The sequence below is a fragment of the Pristiophorus japonicus genome, chromosome 15 (assembly GCF_044704955.1).
Source record: "Pristiophorus japonicus isolate sPriJap1 chromosome 15, sPriJap1.hap1, whole genome shotgun sequence".
NCBI classification, from domain to species: domain Eukaryota; kingdom Metazoa; phylum Chordata; class Chondrichthyes; family Pristiophoridae; genus Pristiophorus; species Pristiophorus japonicus.
Window position 1 is genome coordinate 21,940,306 of NC_091991.1, and position 18,670 is coordinate 21,958,975.

At 41.2% G+C, this 18,670-nt stretch overlaps 1 protein-coding gene across 1 annotated transcript in view; it reads left to right on the forward strand.

Annotated features, from left to right (window-relative positions):
* The first annotated feature begins 5,282 nt into the window (after nt 1-5,282).
* Nucleotides 5,283-18,670, forward strand: part of LOC139281424 (receptor-type tyrosine-protein phosphatase R-like) — a 265,446-nt gene continuing 252,058 nt past the window's right edge. Inside the window, exon 1 of the mRNA XM_070901587.1 lies at nt 5,283-5,369. Coding sequence (XP_070757688.1) covers nt 5,312-5,369 — 58 coding nt within the window. The 5' untranslated portion in view covers nt 5,283-5,311. The remainder of the gene's footprint in view (nt 5,370-18,670) is intronic.

Sequence of the window (18,670 nt, forward strand, 5' to 3'; positions counted from 1 at the left end):
TTTAATCACCAAGAATTTCTTCCTCAGAGTAATCTGACAAAAATGATAGTCAGAAGGACAGGACAATTATTTTCAGACCAATTGAACAGTGGGTTTCCCTCAGTCGGAGACTAATTCCAATGCAGTATCTAATAGCCGAAGGTTAATTCTCAGGAGTGTTTGAAAGAGCGTATCCTGAATACAGGGAGAGCACACAGCCATTTTCACACTTGCTTCATTAAAACAAAAATCAACTCCTACATCCAGTCACTTACTGAATACAAATCACCGGTCACCTTTATTACAAAGCATTTTAAGATAAGTTGACTCTGTACTTTGTGTTTGTTTAAATGGTTATTTAATTTAAATATTATCTTTAGTCAAGAACAGAAGCTGAAGAAATGGCACACAATTAATATGTACTGAAGAATCATTCATTCATTTGATCATCCTTGATCAAACACATTGCTTACATTATTAATAACAACATAATTTTCATTTCTTCTATAGCAAGTGTGAAAATGTGAATGGAATGACTAATCTTGCAAACATACATTTATACAAATACATTGATTGTCTTTGCTTGGCGATTTTGCTTTTGCAGAAGACAAGCCACATTCTCGTATGTAAGTCTGCTGTTAAAACCCTTTCAGAAGATCCTGGTTATTGTCAATGTAGCTTTGAATGCTTTTCTGTCTGTTAATTCTTTTATGCTGCTTCTAAAATTCCAGTTGACATGCATCTGATCTAGATATTTTTCAGTCACAGAGTACTATAGTGTTTTGAAGTGTTATTATTATTTAAAAAAGGTATAATTTGTTCAAAACTTAATGCACACTTGTGGCATTGAAAAGGCTAGGTTTCATCAGACACATAATTTCTTAGCAATTACTCCACATCACTACACCGACAACATGGAGTATGATGGTTATTGGCGTGCATTATGACAGGCACTATCAGCAAACAATAACATTAGTAAAAGAGTCCATTAAAAATCCGCAATATATATTGTGAAAAATAATTGTCACTTAGAGGTAGTTTCAAACCTGTAATCTCACCTCAGGGTTTTGATGACAGTTATACATGTCTCAAGCTTAATTTCTGTGACTTCTGATAAGCTCTTATAAAATCCTTCATCATCTAACATCAGAGGATTAATCAAAGCAACACAGTAACTATAATGACTATTATACCACGTGCTCACGGTGAAGCTATATTTGTTTTATAATTTGTTTTTTTTTGCTTTGTATTGAAGTACTCAACACTTTAATTGCTCTTTGACTATAAATAAATCCCACTGAATCCTAGGAACACAACACTCAAATATTTTCTTAAAAAATACAGAAAGCCTGCTGTAGACAACATATATTAATTCTAAATTATTTATTGTTTAGGGTGAAACATTATCTGTCTCTTTCTGTACTCTAAAGCAAATCCGTTGGCAACTGCTGCAGGCAAACTTTGTGGCTACAATACAGACCTGCAGTCCTGGTGGATTATAATTAAACAGAAAAATACAGTTATTTTTCAGTTTAATCTTTTGTTTTCCATGTTACATTTTACTCCAGTTATTGAGAAAGAATTATATAAATAAGCCTGAGCCTGGCTGTTGTGGGACTGCTGCCAATTATTGTTACAAGCAAACGCACAGCAGACTTGGGATCAATTTTTCTTTGACCTTTTCTACAATAAAACCGAGTTAATGCTTCTGCTGAGGAGCAGCTCCATCAATTATGCAAGTATAATGATCTACATATTGACATTGCAGAGGTGAAATGGAATAAGAAACCTTGAGCAGAGCTGGAAAATGAAGGCTAACGACATAAATAATGTTTTAACTGTAGTTGGTTGAATTTTGTAAGCTCAAAATGAACTGCTTCAACGTGAGTGTTAAACTAAAATATTGATGTCACTGTGCAGACTTCAAATCTTTGATAATGTTTTCATTATGTGATTACTATAATGGAATTATACCACAGTATATCAATAATATCTCTAGACTTGACTATTCCAATGCACTCCTGGCTGGCCTCCCACATTCTACCCTCAGTAAACTCAGGGTCATCCAAAACTCGGCTGCCCGTGTCCTAACTCGCACCAAGTCCCATTCGTCCATCACCCCTGTGCTCACTGACCTACATTGGCTCCCAGGTAAGCAACACCTTGATTTCAAAATTTTCATCCTTGATTTCAAGTCCCTCCATGGCCTCACCCCTCCCTATCTCTGTAATCTCCTTCAGCCTCGCAACCCCCAGAGATGTATGCGCTCCTCTAATTCTGCCCTCTTGAGTAACCCTGATTATAATCGCTCAACCATTGGTGGCCGTGCCTTCTGTTGCTTAGGCCCTAAGCTCTGGAATTCCCTGCCCAAACCTCTCCGCCTCGCTAACTCTCTTTCCTCCTTTAAGACGCTGCTTAAAACCTACCTCCTTGACCAAGCTTTTGGCCATCTGCCCTAATTTCTCTTTATATAGCTCGGTGTCAAATTATTTGTCTTATAACACTCCTGTGAAGCACCTTGGAATGTTTTACTATGGTGCTTTGTAAATACAAATTGTTATTATTGTTGTTGATACAGCACACTAAAATACATTGAAATCTAGGAAATGGGTCATTTTTGCTGACTGATTCAACAAGTGAATGACAAATAACACTTCTATTTCTCATTACCACACAATGCCGTTAATGCATATAGTCAAACTCTGTTATCACAAACTTGTGAGAAATAAGTCTTTCAGTGGTTTCTGCCATTAAGCTTTGGATTCTTCTTGTTATTGTAGTGAGCCTTCATTTAGGACGAAGGAACAAATCAGGCTTCCTCACTTCCTAAAGGATGGTAGCCCTACATACTACCAATCTGCACCATAGATCACCAACAGAGACAATCAACGGGGGGCATTGTCCTGATGAAATGCATCCCAGGGTATTAAAAGAGATGGCGGAAGTTATAGCAGATGCATTCGTTATAATCTACCAAAATTCTCTGGACTCTGGGGAGGTACCAGCGGATTGGAAAGCAGCTAATGTAACGCCTCTGTTTAAAAAAGAGGGCAGACAAAAGGCAGGTAACTATAGCCCGGTTAGTTTAACATCTGTAGTGGGGAAAATGCTTGAAGCTATCATTAAGGAAGAAATAGCGGAACATCTAGATAGGAATAGTGCAATCAAGCAGATGCAACATGGATTCATGAAGGGGAAATCATGTTTAACTAATTTACTGGAATTCTTTGAGGATATAACGAGCATGGTGGATCGAGGTGTACCGATGGATGTGGTGTGTTTAGATTTCCAAAAGGCATTCGATAAGGTGCCACACAAAAGGTTACTGCAGAAGATAAAGGTACGCGCGGAATCAGAGGAAATGTATTAGCATGGATAGAAAATTGGCTGGCTAACAGAAAGCAGAGAGTCAGGATAAATTGGTCCTTTTCGGGTTGGAAATCGGTGGTTAGTGGTGTGCCACAGGGATTGTTGCTGGGACCACAACTGTTTACAATATACATAGATGACCTGGAAAAGGGGACAAAATTTGCAGATGACACAAAGATTAGTGGGAAAGCGGGTTGTGTAGAGGACACAGAGAAGCTGCAAAGGGATTTAGATAGGTTAAGCGAATGGGCTAAGGTTTGGCAGATGGAATACAATGTCGGAAAGTGTGAGGTCATCCACCTTGGGAAAAAAAAACAGTAAAAGGGAATATTATTTGAATGGGGAGAAATTACAACATGCTGTGGTGCAGAGGGACCTGGGGGTCCTTGTGCATGAATCCCAAAAAGTTAGTTTGCAGGTGCAGCAGGTAATCAGGAAGGCGAATGGAATGTTGGCCTTCATTGTGAGAGGGATGGAGTACAAAAGCAGGGAGGTCCTGCTGCAACTGTACAGGGTATTGGTGAGGCCGCACCTGGAGTACTGCGTGCAGTTTTGGTCACCTTACTTAAGGAAGGATATACTAGCTTTGGAAGGGGTACAGAGACGATTCACTAGGCTGATTCTGGAGATGAGGGGGTTACCTTATGATGATAGATTGAGTAGACTGGGTCTTTACTCGTTGGAGTTCAGAAGGATGACGGGTGATCTTATAGAAACATTTAAGATAATGAAAGGGATAGACAAGATAGAGGCAGAGAGGTTGTTTCCACTGGTCGGGGAGACTAGAACTAGGGGGCACAGCCTCAAAATACGGGGGAGCCAATTTAAAACCAAGTTGAGAAGGAATTTCTTCTCCCAGAGGGTTGTGAATCTGTGGAATTCTCTGCCCAAGGAAGCAGTTGAGGCTAGCTCATTGAATGTATTCAAATCACAGATAGATAGATTTTTAACCAATAAGGGAATTAAGGGTTATGGGGAGCGGGCGGGTAAGTGGAGCTGAGTCCACGGCCAGATCAGCCCTGATCTTGTTGAATGGCGGAGCAGGCTCGAGGGGCTAGATGGCCTACTCCTGTTCCTAATTCTTATGTTCTTATGTAACTCTTTCTATGACAGAGGCTCCAATCTCACAGATTAACTCTGGAGGTGAAGCCGCTTTCAGCACAGAGCATGTTAAATATTTTTAATGTCATCCTACCGATTAACCCTAATATTTTGCACGGCGTCTGCAATCTAATCTGAGCAGTATTATAAGCATGTGAATGAGATGTATCGATTTCATTTTTGACATTTTCATTTCGAGATTGTTGTGACCACAACAAGTCAACCACCCCCCAACAAAAAAAAACTCTTTATTTCAGCTCCATAAGGCCCCCTGATTGGTTATATGTCGTTTATGAAACTGACAACAGCCTTATGCTGAAACGTGGTCTTGTAATTTCAGTGTCAACATTTGCTGGCTGACCGTCTGGGAAATACATGTCTATGAATCTAATTTAGACGCTGTCTGTCAGACCTAAAGTTCAATTTTAAACACACGTGATGCTTCGTTGCTAGGAGGTGTTCTGCAGCTGTCATCGTGTCCCCTCAAACCTCTTGCCATTCGCCAAAATATGATTGCTCTCCTCCAGTTTCCCCTCCCTCCCTCCCTCCTTCCCTCCTTGTGTGATGCAGTTGTCCGCCTCCCGGCTGAACGCGCAGACCTGTCGGGGCAGCACGGGCAGTGCACCCGATCCATTATGCATTAGCTTCTGTCTGTGTTTACCTCCAGGTCTCGCTGCGCCACAAGGCTCCGGCGGCGATGGTGGAAGCGCAGAATCGCCGCCGGCTGCTGACTTAGCGACGACCAAATCTGTCTGCGCTATTTTGGGAGCGGGGAGGGCTGTAAGCCCCTTTCGGGGGGGGTGGGGGCGGGGGGTCCGCTGTGGTGCTCTCTGGCGTTCAATGGTGAAAGGGTACAGACACCATGCAGGGCAGGCTCGCTGTCCTGGTTGTGTGCGCGCTGCTGCGGCTCCAGACTGCAGGTAGGTCCCGTTACACCTGGCTTTTTGGTCACAGACGCGTTTTGAGCAGGTGTCTGCTGCCGAGCGCTGCTCCTCAGCCAGGGCAGCTTTACATTTCCACGTCGAGGGACAGGGGTGATGATCAGTGGGAGAGTTCTCTACATATATATCCAATGCAGTCAACACTTGGGAGCTTGTTAAAACGCAGTTGCATTTTTTTCTGGGTGACAACTTGTGAGGTTGTCAAGCGAAGCTGCAGAACAGGATTAAGACGCTTGTCTCACTAGCCTCAGATTGATGGGACTGCGACCTCACACGGTACAGCACGAATCTCCCGCTCTAGGACGGGTGAGCACTGTGCACTGGTCTGTGCACCTTGTGCCTGATGTGTCCGTCCTGAGCGGCAGTGCTGAGGGTGGGAGCGGGTTCATTGCAGCGGGAACAGGCCCGTTTCAGCACCACGGTCAGCACAGCCAGGCGTGCGGCAAACAAAGTGAAGTCACGGTGCTGCTTTCTGAGCGCCCACACGGCACTGGGACATCAGGGCTGTGCACAGACTGTTTGGGATCAAAATTATTTGGCTCCGTTCTCCAGACTTGGGTTGGGTCCGGCAGTATCAAGAGCCCTGGCTACATTGGGGGCACGCATATTCCAAATCATTGGGGGGTAGTTAATAATGGAAATAGGACAAAAATTGGGGTCGGATGACTGAATTTTGTTTTTTTTAAAGCTATTTTGTTCTGGGATACAGTACAAAAATAGCTGATTAGTTTGTGGCTATTTTTTTTTGCATTTAACGAGCATCTTGTATCTTAAAGAGCTTCAGGCAATTGAATACTTGTGAAGGGCGGTCACTGATGCCATGAAGTCAAATGAATTCCTCAAATTGCAATGTGATGACTGACTGTCAGTTTGTTTTTATTTTTGATGGTGTTGATTGAGGGAGGAATGTTGACAGTAATCTTGACCAGGGCATTAGGAGAACTCGTTCTTCTGGGAATAATGCCATGGAATTTTTAATGTCCACCGGAACCAGAAGAATAAAGCAGACAGGGCTTTGTTTTACCATCTCATTGTCTCTGACAATGCAGACGTCTCTCAGCTCTGCACAGAAGTGTGAGCCTAGATTACGTGCCAATAATGGAGATGGTCTTAACCCCACAACCTTCTGAATCAGAGGTGAGAGTGCTACCAGTTGAGCCAACTTGGCACTTTTCCCATTAAGTTCGTGCATTCTGTAGAAATTCAGAGATAAATGAAGGATACTCAATAGAGAACAATGGAGCATCGTATTAATCCTATGACTGAGGAACACTTAATAGGTTAGGAGCAATGACTGAGTGGATTACTAAAGTCTTGAAATAGAATAAATAAGAATCCACATTTCTCCATTGAACATTTTGTTTATACCAAATGTGTGGAATGAAATTAGTATAGTTGAAACCACGTTTTTTTTTACAATAAATACTTTTAAAAGTTTCGAAGGTGCTTTACTACATTTCACAAGGTCATGCAAGCTGCCCCTCACCACTCTTCCAAAGTGAACATCTGTCATCGTGAACAGCTGCTCGGAGATGTCAGCCCAAACTAGAGCTTAATGAAATATCTATTCAGGATATCGGGATGTTGTTTTAGCTCCATGACTAGATTTAAAGGCAAACAAATGTAAAATACTTCAAAATTAGAGTCCAGTTCCTGGAATATATGAACTAAAAGTGTGGTGTTTGTGAATGAAACTGGTAATAGTGCCTTTAAACTATACATGGAGGTTGAACTGAAAAAATGTCTTGGTTTGTATTGGTATGACATGCATTTGCCCTAAGCCATAGAATTTTATTTGCTCATAATCCAGCCTTAACCAGATGGTATCACATAAGTGCATATGTAAAACTTTAAATGATTATACAATAAGCAATGCCATATTAACATACATGTCTAAATTCCAGCAGTAATAATTTATTTCTTGTTTTACATCTTGCTGTTATCAAAAATGTATATTTTTTGATGGTAGTGCAAAAAATTCATTCTGTGAAGTATTGCCACTGAGCCAATATAGGTAGCAATGATGGGTCTACCTTGTTCTCGGTATATATAGATGTTTTTGACTTGGGTAAAGAGAATATTCTCTTGCAGTTTTCTGGTGATGCAAAGTAGAAGTTTTGGCACGCATTGAAGACAGAGAACGACTTCAGGAAGACATAGAACAGTTAGTGGGGTGGGCGGACGGGTGCCAGATGTGATTTAATGTGGATGTCTGTGGCAATATGTATTTAGGAGAAAGAAAATCATGGACTTGAGTATAGACCCTAATGGAAAGATACCGAAGGGTGTGGATGAACAGAGGGACCTAGAGGCTGAAATATATAATTCCTTGAAACTGAGCACAGGTACATAAAGCCATATAAAAATAATTATAGTTTAGGATTTTATAACTAGGGGCATAGTGTACAAGTGTAAAGAAGCAATGATAAATTTATACAAAATATTGGTTAGAACATAAGAATATAAGAACATAAGAAATAGGAGCAAGTGTAGGCCAATGGCTCCTCAAGCCTGCTCTGCCATTCAATAAGATCATGGCTGATCCATCTGAATTCTACTTTCCTGCCCTATCCCCATATCCCTTGATTCCCTTACTGTCCAAAAATCTATCTATCTCAGCTTTGAATATAATTAACGACTCAGCATTTTAAAAAAAATATTCATTCTTGGAATGTGGCAAGGCCAGCATCCATTGCCCATCCCCAATTGTTCCCGAGAAGGAGGTGGTGAGCTGTCATTTCAGAGGGCAGTTAGCAGTCAACCACATTGCTGTGGGTCTGGAGTCACATACAGGCCAGACTACATAAGGATGTTAGATTTCCTTCCCTAAAGGACACTAGTGAACCAGATGGGTTTTTATGACAATCTGGTAGTTTCATGGTCACCACTACTGACACAGGCATTTTATTCCAGATTTATTTAATTAACGGAATTTAAATTCCACAGGCCACTGGGGTAGAGAATTCCACAACCCTCTGAGTGAAGAAACGTCTCCTCATTTCAGTTCCAAATGACCAGCCCTTTATACTGACCCCCTAGTTCTAGACTCTCAGCCAGAGGAAACAGCCTCACAACAGCTATTACAGAAGTTAGCCAACATTTACAGTACTGTGCACAGTTTGGTATGCCCCATTACCGTCGAATGAGAAGACATGTGCCAGATGTGATTTAATGTGGATTTGTGTGGCAATATGTATTTGGGAGAAAGAAAAACATGGAGTATACACTTAATAGAAAGATACTGAAGGGTGTGGAACACGGGAACAGGAGTAGGCCAATAGGCCCCTTGAGCCTGCTCCGCCATTCAGTGAGATCATGGCTGATCTGCGACTTAAGTCCATATACCCACCTTTGGTCCATATCCCTTAATACCTTTGGCTAACAAAAAGCTACCGATCTCCGATTTAAAATTAACAATTGATCTAGCATCAACTGTCATTTGTGGAAGAGAGTTCCAAAGTTTTACCACCCTTTGGGCCCAAGTTTCCACACGATAAAAAACGAGTGCCCCTCCGAGCTGGGCGCCCATTTTTGGCGCCTAAAACGGCGCCTAAAAAAAACCTCGCGATTCTGGAGCGCCCTGCAGCTCCTTGTCTGCCTGACGCGGCACCCAGGGGGGCGGAGCCTACACTCGCGCCGATTTTGTAAGTGGGAGGGGGCGGGTACTATTTAAATTAGTTTTTTTCCTGCCGGCAACGCTGCGCATGCGCGTTGGAGCGTTCACGCATGCTCAGTGTGAAAAAAACATTGGCACTCGGCCGTTTTTGTAGTTCTTTGTAGCTGTTTAATTTTTGAACATTTTATTAATAAAAGCACATTGCCATCAGCACATCAGCACTTGCAGCCTTCTCACTGTCTCCTTCCCCGTGGGAAGAACGGGCGCCTCCCCCCTCCCTGCGGGAAAGAACGGGTGCCTCCTCCCCGCCCCCCCGCGGGAAGAACGGGCGCCTGCTTCCCCCCCCACCCCCCCGCGGGAAGAACGGGCGCCTCAGGCTGACTGCAGAATTCTCCGTGGCTGAAGCACTTTCACACAGGTAGGAAGATGGTTTATTTAATCTTTTCTTTGCTTATAAATGTTTATTCAGGTTGGATTTATTTGTATAATATTTGTAGAAGTATAAATAAAGATTTATTGTAGAATTTAATGACTTCCCTTCCCCCCCCTCCCCCTCCCACCTCGTTCTGGACCCCTAATTTGTAACTTGCGCCTGATTTTTTAATGTGTAGAACAGGTTTTTTCAGTTCTACAAAAATCTTCACTTGCTCCATTTAACTTAGTTTGGAGTACGTTTTCACTGTGGAAACTTTGAAATCAGGCGTCAGTGGCCTGACACGCCCCCTTTTGAAGAAAAAATTCTGTTCCAAAGTAGAACTGTTCTACCTGACTAGAACTGCAGAAAAAAAAATGTGGAGAATTGCGATTTCTAAGATAGTCCGTTCTCCACCAGTTGCTCCTAAAAATCAGGCGCAAATCATGTGGAAACTTGGGCCCTTTGTGTGGAGAAATGTTTCCTAATTTCACTCCTGAAAGGTCTGGTTCTAACTTTTAGACTATGCCCCCTAGTCCTAGAATCCCCAACCAACGGAAATAGTTTCTCTCTATCTACCCTATCTGTTCCCCTTAATATATTGAAAACTTTGATCAGATCACCCCTTAAAACTTCTAATTTCTAAGGAATACAACCCTAATTTGTATAATCTTTCCTCGTAACTCAACCCTTGAAGTCCGCGTATCATTCTGGTAAACTTACACTGAAATGAGGAGACGTTTCTTCACTCAGGGTTGTGGAATTCTATACTCCCTCCTAGACCAGTATATCCTTCCTACAGTGTAGTGCCCAGAACTGCTCACAGTACTCCAGATGTGGTCCAACCAAGGTTTTGTATAGCTGCAGCATAACTTCTACCCTCTTGTATTCTTGGTGTCTAGATATAATGACCAGCATTCCATTAGCCTTTTTGATTATTTTCTGTACCTGTTCATGACATTTTAATGCTCTATGTACCTGGACCCCCACTGTTTTTAGCTTTTCACAATTTAGAAAGTAACCTGTTCTATCCTTTTTAGGTCCAAAGTGGATGACCTCACATTTGCTTATATTGAAATCTATTTGCCACAGTTTTGCCCGTTAATAAATATTGTGAATAGTTGAGGCCCCAAAACATTCCTGTGGAACACCACTGGTCACATCCTGCCAATTAAAGTACCTACCCATTATCCTTATTCTCTATCTCCTGCTGCTCAGCCAATTTCTTAACCAGGTCAATAATTTGCCCTTAATTGCTTCTACTTCAGATAACAGTCTCTTATGTAGGCCTTTATCAAATGCCTTCTGGAAGTCCACAATAATTAACATCCATTAGCATTCCCCTGTCCACTACTTTAGTCACCTCTTTAAAAAGTTCAGTCAGGTTTGTCAGGCATGACCAGCCTTTCACAAATCTATGCTGGGTCTCTCAGATCAAATGAAAATGTTTGAGGTGTCCAGTCACCCTATCCTTAATTATACACTGTAGCAATTTCCTGACAACAGATGTTAGGCTAACTGGTCTATAATTCCCTGGTTTCCTCTCTTGCCATTCTTAAATAGCTCAGTGGCATGCATAATTTTCCAATCTAAAGGAACGGTTCCTGAATCGAGACCGCTTTGGAAGATTATCAATCGGGCATCTGCAATGTGCATACCTGCTTCCTTTAAAACCTTGGTCCTGGTGATTTGTCACTCTTTAGTTCCATTAATTTCTTCATTACTGTTATTTTCTTAACATTCATTTTATTGAGCCCCTGTGACTGATTCAATATTAGTTTTCTTGGGATTTCCGTCATACTATCCTTTTCTTCTACATGTTCGCCATTTCCTTATTATCATTGACAATATCACGCTTTCAGTTTTTAAGGGGCCTGACTCCCCTCTTTTTCCTAATGTAATTGTAAAAATTCTTCATGATGATTTTGATATCCCATGCAAGATTCTTTTCAGGCTCCCTTTTTGTAGCCCTTACTATCGGTTTTGTGACCCTTTGCTGTTCTTTGTATCTTTCCCATTTGCCAGGATCTCTGTTATTTTTTGCATTTTTGTCTGCTTTTTAATTTTAGTTTTATGCTATCCTTTATCTCTTTTGTTGTCCATGGCCTTTTTTTTTGGCAAGTAGAGCTCTTGCCTCTCAGGGGTATAAACCAGCTCTGTATCACATTAAATTATTTTTTAAACATCTTCCACTGATCTCCTGCCGTTTTACCCATTAACCGATTTGCCCAGTTTACTTTGGACATTCTCTGCCTCATCCCATTGAAGTCGGCCTTACCTAAATCTAGAATCTTAGTAGCTGTTTTGCATATCTCCCTTTCAAACGCTATGTTGAATTCAATCATGTTATGATCGTTATTGGATAAATGTTCACGCACAGTTAGGCTGTTAACTAAACCTGGCTCATTACTCATTACTAAATCTAATATGACTTTCCCCCTTGTTGCCTCTAGGACATATACTATCCCAGACACACTCAAGAAATTCACTATCTTTCTGACAGGTGCTAGTCTGCTTATCCCAATCTATATGAAAGTTAAAATTCCCCATTAAAATTACTCTGCCTTTGCTACTCGCTTGTCTAATCTCTGCATTTATACAATGTAGCACTTCACAGCCACTACCAGTGGGTCGTTACACAACTCCCACTACAGTCTTAAATCCTTTCCTATTTCTTAATTCTACCTATAAAGTATCTTCTGCCTGCTTACCTCTCTTTTAATATCCTCTCTTTTCATTGAAGTGATTTCATCCTTGATCACTAAGGCTACTGCTGTCATTTCCCCTATCTTTCCTGTAGACCTTATAACCTGGTATATTTAGTTCCCAGTTCTGACCGTCTTGCATTGGTGGATGAATAGGGAGACTGAAATATACAATTCCCACTCCATTAAAGAGAGGATGTTAAAGCAGTAGCGAGAGTGCAGCATAGACTCACAAAGAATTATGTCAGGGGTGGGAAACTAGTTATCAGGAGAGAGTTGACCTATGGGGATGTTTTCCACTGGAGTGGGGAAGTCTATGAGGAGATTTAATAGAGATTCTGAAGTATATTGATGGAGTGAGTAGGGGAAGATTGTTGCTCTGGTTGGGGAGACGATAATGAGAGGTGTCATCAATTTAAAATGATCATTAAGTAAGTAAGAGCGGTTTGGAGAAATTTATTTACCATTTTGATGCCTCTGTTGTACTGCCCTGTTGTGTGTCAAAATTACAATCAGGGTCCCTAGGACTCTGATTTACATAATCAAAGGGGCAATTATCTGAAACATTCATTTTCAAAGAGGCCACCCAGCAGGAATCAATCAAAATTCCAGGAATCAATCAAAATCATTTCTGAGCAAATCTCTTTCAAACTTCTTTTCAAATCTTTTCAATGGCTATATGCACCCTCCCATACCCCTGAACCCACTTGCATAGCATAAGCAGTGCCTTGGGAGATTGGCTCATGTTAAATTAAAATAATTTGGATGTTTATGATTTTTTTAAAAACAGTCTACACATGTATTTATTTGACATGTTGGCTTGGTCATTATAAGATGGCTTCACAATATCTCTGTGTGTTGTAGAATTTGCCCTATGCAAATTTGGGGCCTTATAAGTTAGTCACCAGAAGCATAAGGCAGGATGGATTGTTGTTGCTTACAAAATAGGTGAACCTGATAACATATTCCTACAGATACTACAGTGCATAATGCATATTAAATATTGCTGAGCTATTGATTTAAAGATCAATGGCAGAACCAGACTCCTGGCTTCACAGCAATTGATCCACAAGGCTTCCAACTTAAAACAAATGATATTGAGATAATTTTACATAGCAGAAAGGATCATTCATTTTCTGTAGTTGCTTTGGAGATAGTTGCTCACTGCTATGTCAATAACTTTTGACTTTTTCAAGTATGTTCATATATAATATATATCATTTGCTTTTACCTTTAAATTCTGAAATCTATTCAGGGAAGATGGTTAAATTAAAAAATATATCAAAACAAAAAACAAAACATAATATAATAGGAAAGAGACAAAGATTAAAGAAAAATCTTCACCCCCTCACCCTTCCCCGTACCAAAGAACTGTGATGAAAGCAAAATAATTGTTTTATTATTGAGCATTAGAGGGCAAGAAATTCAGATGGTGTGGCAGCCAGAAATGTTTCAATTGGTTCACTGAAATGCCTGAAATTCTCCTTGGTTAGTTGCAATGGTTCAGCAGCCTACAATGTTAACAGATATTTGGGGAGAATTTGTTTTCTGTATCAAACGCTTGGATGCTCGACTAATGTCATCTTGTTAAAATATCAAAGAGTTTTGGGAGAGAAATTGGTCCCTGTTGCACTTGATTTCTGAGCGAAAAATAGGAATTTAAGGGACCAATTTCCATGCACGATCTCCCTGTGCTGGTTGCCAAATTGGCAGCTGACAACTTCCGAATGCCCAGGGTGCCTGCCTAAAACAGGCATTAGGCCACTTGAACATGCTAATCATGGACCTAATGCTGTTTTAGCACCCCGATGCCAAATCCATTAAAAACTGGGTGCAGCTTGCATGGCGCATGCTCCGCTGTTTATTCCAGGTCTCAGGTAAGCTCTCGTTTTTTTTTTACTTACCTTAATGCGGAGCATGAATCCTGGCTCCAAGGTGATTCTGTAGGTTTCTGCTGGCCCCTGCTTGACCTCCCCCCACATTGACACCCCCGCCCCCCACCCCCCCCCCCCCCACCTCCCCAGGACTTACCTGCGGCTGAATCTCCCAACCGACAAGCTTACATCGGGACCCCTGATTGTCGTCCACAACTTGTCAATAATGTGTAGATGAGGCCCTGGGCCCAATTTCCAGAAAGCTTCAGGCCTTCATCTTTGGGCGCGTGTTATAAGGACGCAACCCATTTTGTGCTGGTTTTTGGCACAAGACCAATTTTCTGGCCTTTTGAGTTTAGATCCGAGAGCAGCAAAACCATGGACTGTGCCAGATTATATTTTCACTGCAAATTAATCAGGATGTGTGTACTCTCAAAAGGTGCATGGAAAGAATAGCAGTATGTGAGGCTGGCATTCCTCCAACTGTACTTTGTTTTTGTTAATGTTTGATATTTTTGGAGCGTGAAATGCTCTTGCTTATCTCTTCCAATGGGGATATGGGGTTGCATCTGGCAACTAAATCATTTCTTTTGTGAAATTGTAACCACGTGTAGTCAACTCAAGCTTTAAGCACATCTGATTTGTCTATGATTTCTAGGATTGAATCTTTTAAAGAAGCCAAAGTACAACCTTAAAATCAGAGCCAGGCCATTCAGGAGGAATCACTTCTTCACACAATGGGTGGTAGAAGGGTGGAACTCTTTCTCACAAAAAGCAGTCAATGCTAGCTCAATCAATCATTTTAAATCTGAGATTGCTAGATTTTTGCTAGCCATAAAAGGATATGGAGCCAAGGCAAATGGATGGAGTTAAGATTGGACAGGTTAGATGCAGGAAGAATGTTCCCGATGTTGGGGAAACCCAGAACCAGGGGTCACAGTCTAAGGATAAGGGGTAAGCCATTTAGGACCAAGATGAGGAGAAACTTCTTCACCCAGAGAATTGTGAACCTGTGGAATTCTCTACCACAGAAAGTTGTTGAGGCCAGTTCGTTAGACATATTCAAAAGGGAGTTAGATGTGGCCCTTACGGCTGAAGGGATAAGGGGTATGGAGAGAAAGCAAGAATGGGGTATTGAAGTTGCATGATCAGCCATGATCATATTGAATGGTGGGGCAGGCTCGAAGGGCCGAATGGCCTACTCCTGCACCTATTTTCTATGTTTCTAAGATACAGATCAGCCATCATCTCATTGAATGGTGGAACAGATTCGAGGGGCTGAATGGCCTACTCCTATTCCAAATGTTCCTATACCCGGGCCTTGTTTATGCCAACATATTGGGGTGGATTTTCATCTATTGGTGTAAGTCAGTCCTAAAATAGTTAAGAACTGGTGCTAATCTTACCAGAATGGTAATGTGTTGGTAGCACACATAGTTCATGAGTCAGCCCACCTGTGTAATTATTCACAGAACCAGTTGTAAATTTGGGTGGATGTAGGGAATAGATTCACATGAATTATCCTTCCAAACGTAACTTTTTCAAATAATACCTAGGCAATGCTGCATAGCAGAAAGGGCAGTTAATTTTCAATAGTTGCTATGGAGATATTTAAATGGTGTTAGCTCAATAAGCTTTTGCTTTTCCAAGTGTGTTCATTTTATATATAACCTTTTAAAATTCTGAAATCTATTTAGGGAAGATGGTGAAATAAAAAATAACTGACGGTGGGAGTGGAAAGTTGTGTATAAGTGAAATTAAAAGGGATGGGGACAATTAAAGGGAAACGTTACAACAGGCTGATAGAAATTCTGACAGTGTTCAGAAAGACATCTCAGGAGTAGCCTTTGCCATGATTGAAGGAGCAGGGGATGAAGAAATGGTGGGCAATAATTATTAAGGGAAAGGAAACTCAAGGCACAGGCATGAGGTTGTAGGCAAGTGATCGAGTGGCCCAACACCCAACCCTTTGTTTGATGGCTGCCAAAATGGACATGGGTCTGCATGAGGTGGTTGAGAAGAGGGTTGCATTGTGTGCCATTGTATGGCACCATTTCCCATAAGTCCGTTTTGCAGCATGCCTGGAAGGGAGTAGAGGCAGGCTTGATGCTGTAGTTGAATGGTACAATTATTGGTTCTGCCAGCCCTATGGTATAAGTTAGCAACAGGTTTCCTTGTAGCAGGTGGTGCGGCTTTGCATCTGGCTGCCGACTGACCTGGACCTTGTGAATTCACTTCCTCACTTTCTCATTGGCAGTTAGGTGCAGCCAAGCCTGCAAATATGGCTGTTGGCATCTTGACTGGTGAGCTCAATCACTTTTCCTGGATGATGATCACCCTGGCATATCTTCTTTTATCCAGTACCATGTAAGGCTTATGAGAACTTCAGTGCCAATAGAAAGAAAAGCAACAAAAAAGTTTTTTAAAAATGGGCTAGATGTGACCTCAGAACTGTTGAATGAGTCTTCTTAGTTATCATTTAAACATACTTCCGTAACAGCTTAGCGCCTAACAACCCTAGATAGCCATTGTATGGATGTAATTTGAAAGCAGCAAGATAAAGGCAGGAAAATTAGTCTTCTTTGTATCTGTTACCTCTTACTGCCTCATTTGAATGTTATAGTTTGACTATTATATTTACAGTGTCAGCTGTGCTTAGTTGGTAGCGCACTCGCCTCTGAGTCAGATGGTTGTTAGTTCATAAGAACATAAAAACATAAGAAATAGGAGCAGGAGTAGGCCATTTGGCCCCTCAAGCCAGCTCCGCCATTCAATAAGATCATGGCTGATCTGATCTCCGCCTCAACTCCACTTCCCTGCCCACTCTCCATAACCCTTGATTTCCTTATCATTAAAAAAATCTGTCTATCTCCACCTTAAATATATTCAATGACCCAGTCTCCACAGCTCTCTGGAGTAGAGAATTCCAAAGATTCACAACCCTCTGAGAGAACAAATTCCTCCTCATCTCCATTTTAAATGGGTGACCCCTTATTCTGAAACTATGCCCCCTAGTTCTAGATTCCCCCACGAGGGGAAACATCCTCTCTGCATTTACCTTGTCAAGCCCCCTCTTAATCATATACGTTTCAATAAGATAACCTCTCATTCTTCTAAACTCCAATGAGTAAAGACCCAACCTGCTCAACCTTTCTTCTCAGGAATCAACCTAGTGAACTTTCTCTGAACTGCCTCCAATGCAAGTATATCCCTCCTTAAATGAGACTAAAACTGTATGCAGTACTCCAGGTGTGGTTTCACCAATGGCCTGTACAGTTGTAGCAAGACTTCCCTACTTTTATACTCCATCCCCCTTGCAATAAAAGCTAACATTCCATTTGCCTTCCTAATTACTTGCTGTACCTGCAGCCTAACTTTTTGTGTTTCATGTACAAGGACCCCCAGGTCCCTCTGAACTGCAGCATTTTGTAATCTTTCTCTATTTAAATAATATTTTTCTCTTTTATTTTTTCTACCAAAGTGGATAACCTCATATTTTCCCACCTTATACTCCATCTGCCAAATTTTTGCCCAATCACTTAGCCTATCTATATCCCTTTGGAGATGCTGACTCTGCTTGACTGTACTATGATTTTCTAAAGGTTCTGCTACTACTTCCTTAATAATGGACTCCGGCATTTTCCCAATGACAGATGTTAGGCTAACTGAACTATACTTTCCTCCGTTCTGTTTCCCTCCTTTCTATAATAGGGGCGTTACATTTGTGGTTTTCCAATCTGCTGGGACCTCTCTAGAATCCAGGAAATTTTAGTAGATTGCAACCAATGCATCCCCGATCTCTGCAGCCACTTCTTATAAGACCCTAGGACGCAGGACATCAGCTCCAGGGGACCTGTCCACCTTTAGTCCCATTAGTTTGCCTAGTACTTTTTCTCTCGTGATAGTGATTGTTTTAAGTTCCATCCTCTCTATAGCCCCTTGATTATCTATTACTGGGATGTTTTTAGTGTTTTCTACCAAGAAGACCGATACAAAATATTTGTTCAAAGTTTCTGCCATTTCCCTGTTTCCCATTATTAATTCCCCAGTCTCATCCTCTAAGGGACCAATGTTTACTTTAGCTACTCTCTTCATTTTTATATACCTGTTGAAGTTCTTACTGTCTGTTTTTATATTTCTTGCTGGTTTACTCTCATAATCTGTCTTCTCAATCTTTATTATTTTTTTAGTCATCCTTTGATGGTTTCTAAAAATTTCCCAATCCTCTGGCCTACCACTAATCTTCGCAACATTGTATGCCTTTGTTTTCAATTTGATACTGTCCTTAACTTCCTTATATAGCCATGGATGGTTCATCTTTCTCTTAGAGTCTTTCTTTCTCATTGGAATATATCTTTGCTGAGAATTATGAAATATCTCCTTAAATGCCACTGCTTATCTACCGTCTTACCATTTAATGTATTTTCTCAGTCCACTTTAGCCAACTCTGTCTTCGTATTTTTGTAATTGCCTTGATTTAAGTTCAGGACACTAGTTTGAGACCCAAGTTTCTCACCCTCAAACTGAATTTGAAATTCTAACAGGCTATGATCCCTGGAGGATCCTTTACTATTAATTAATCCTACCTCATTACACATTACCAGATCTAAAATAGCCTGCTCCCTGATTGGTTCCACAACATTTTGTTCGAAGAAACCATCCCGAATACACTC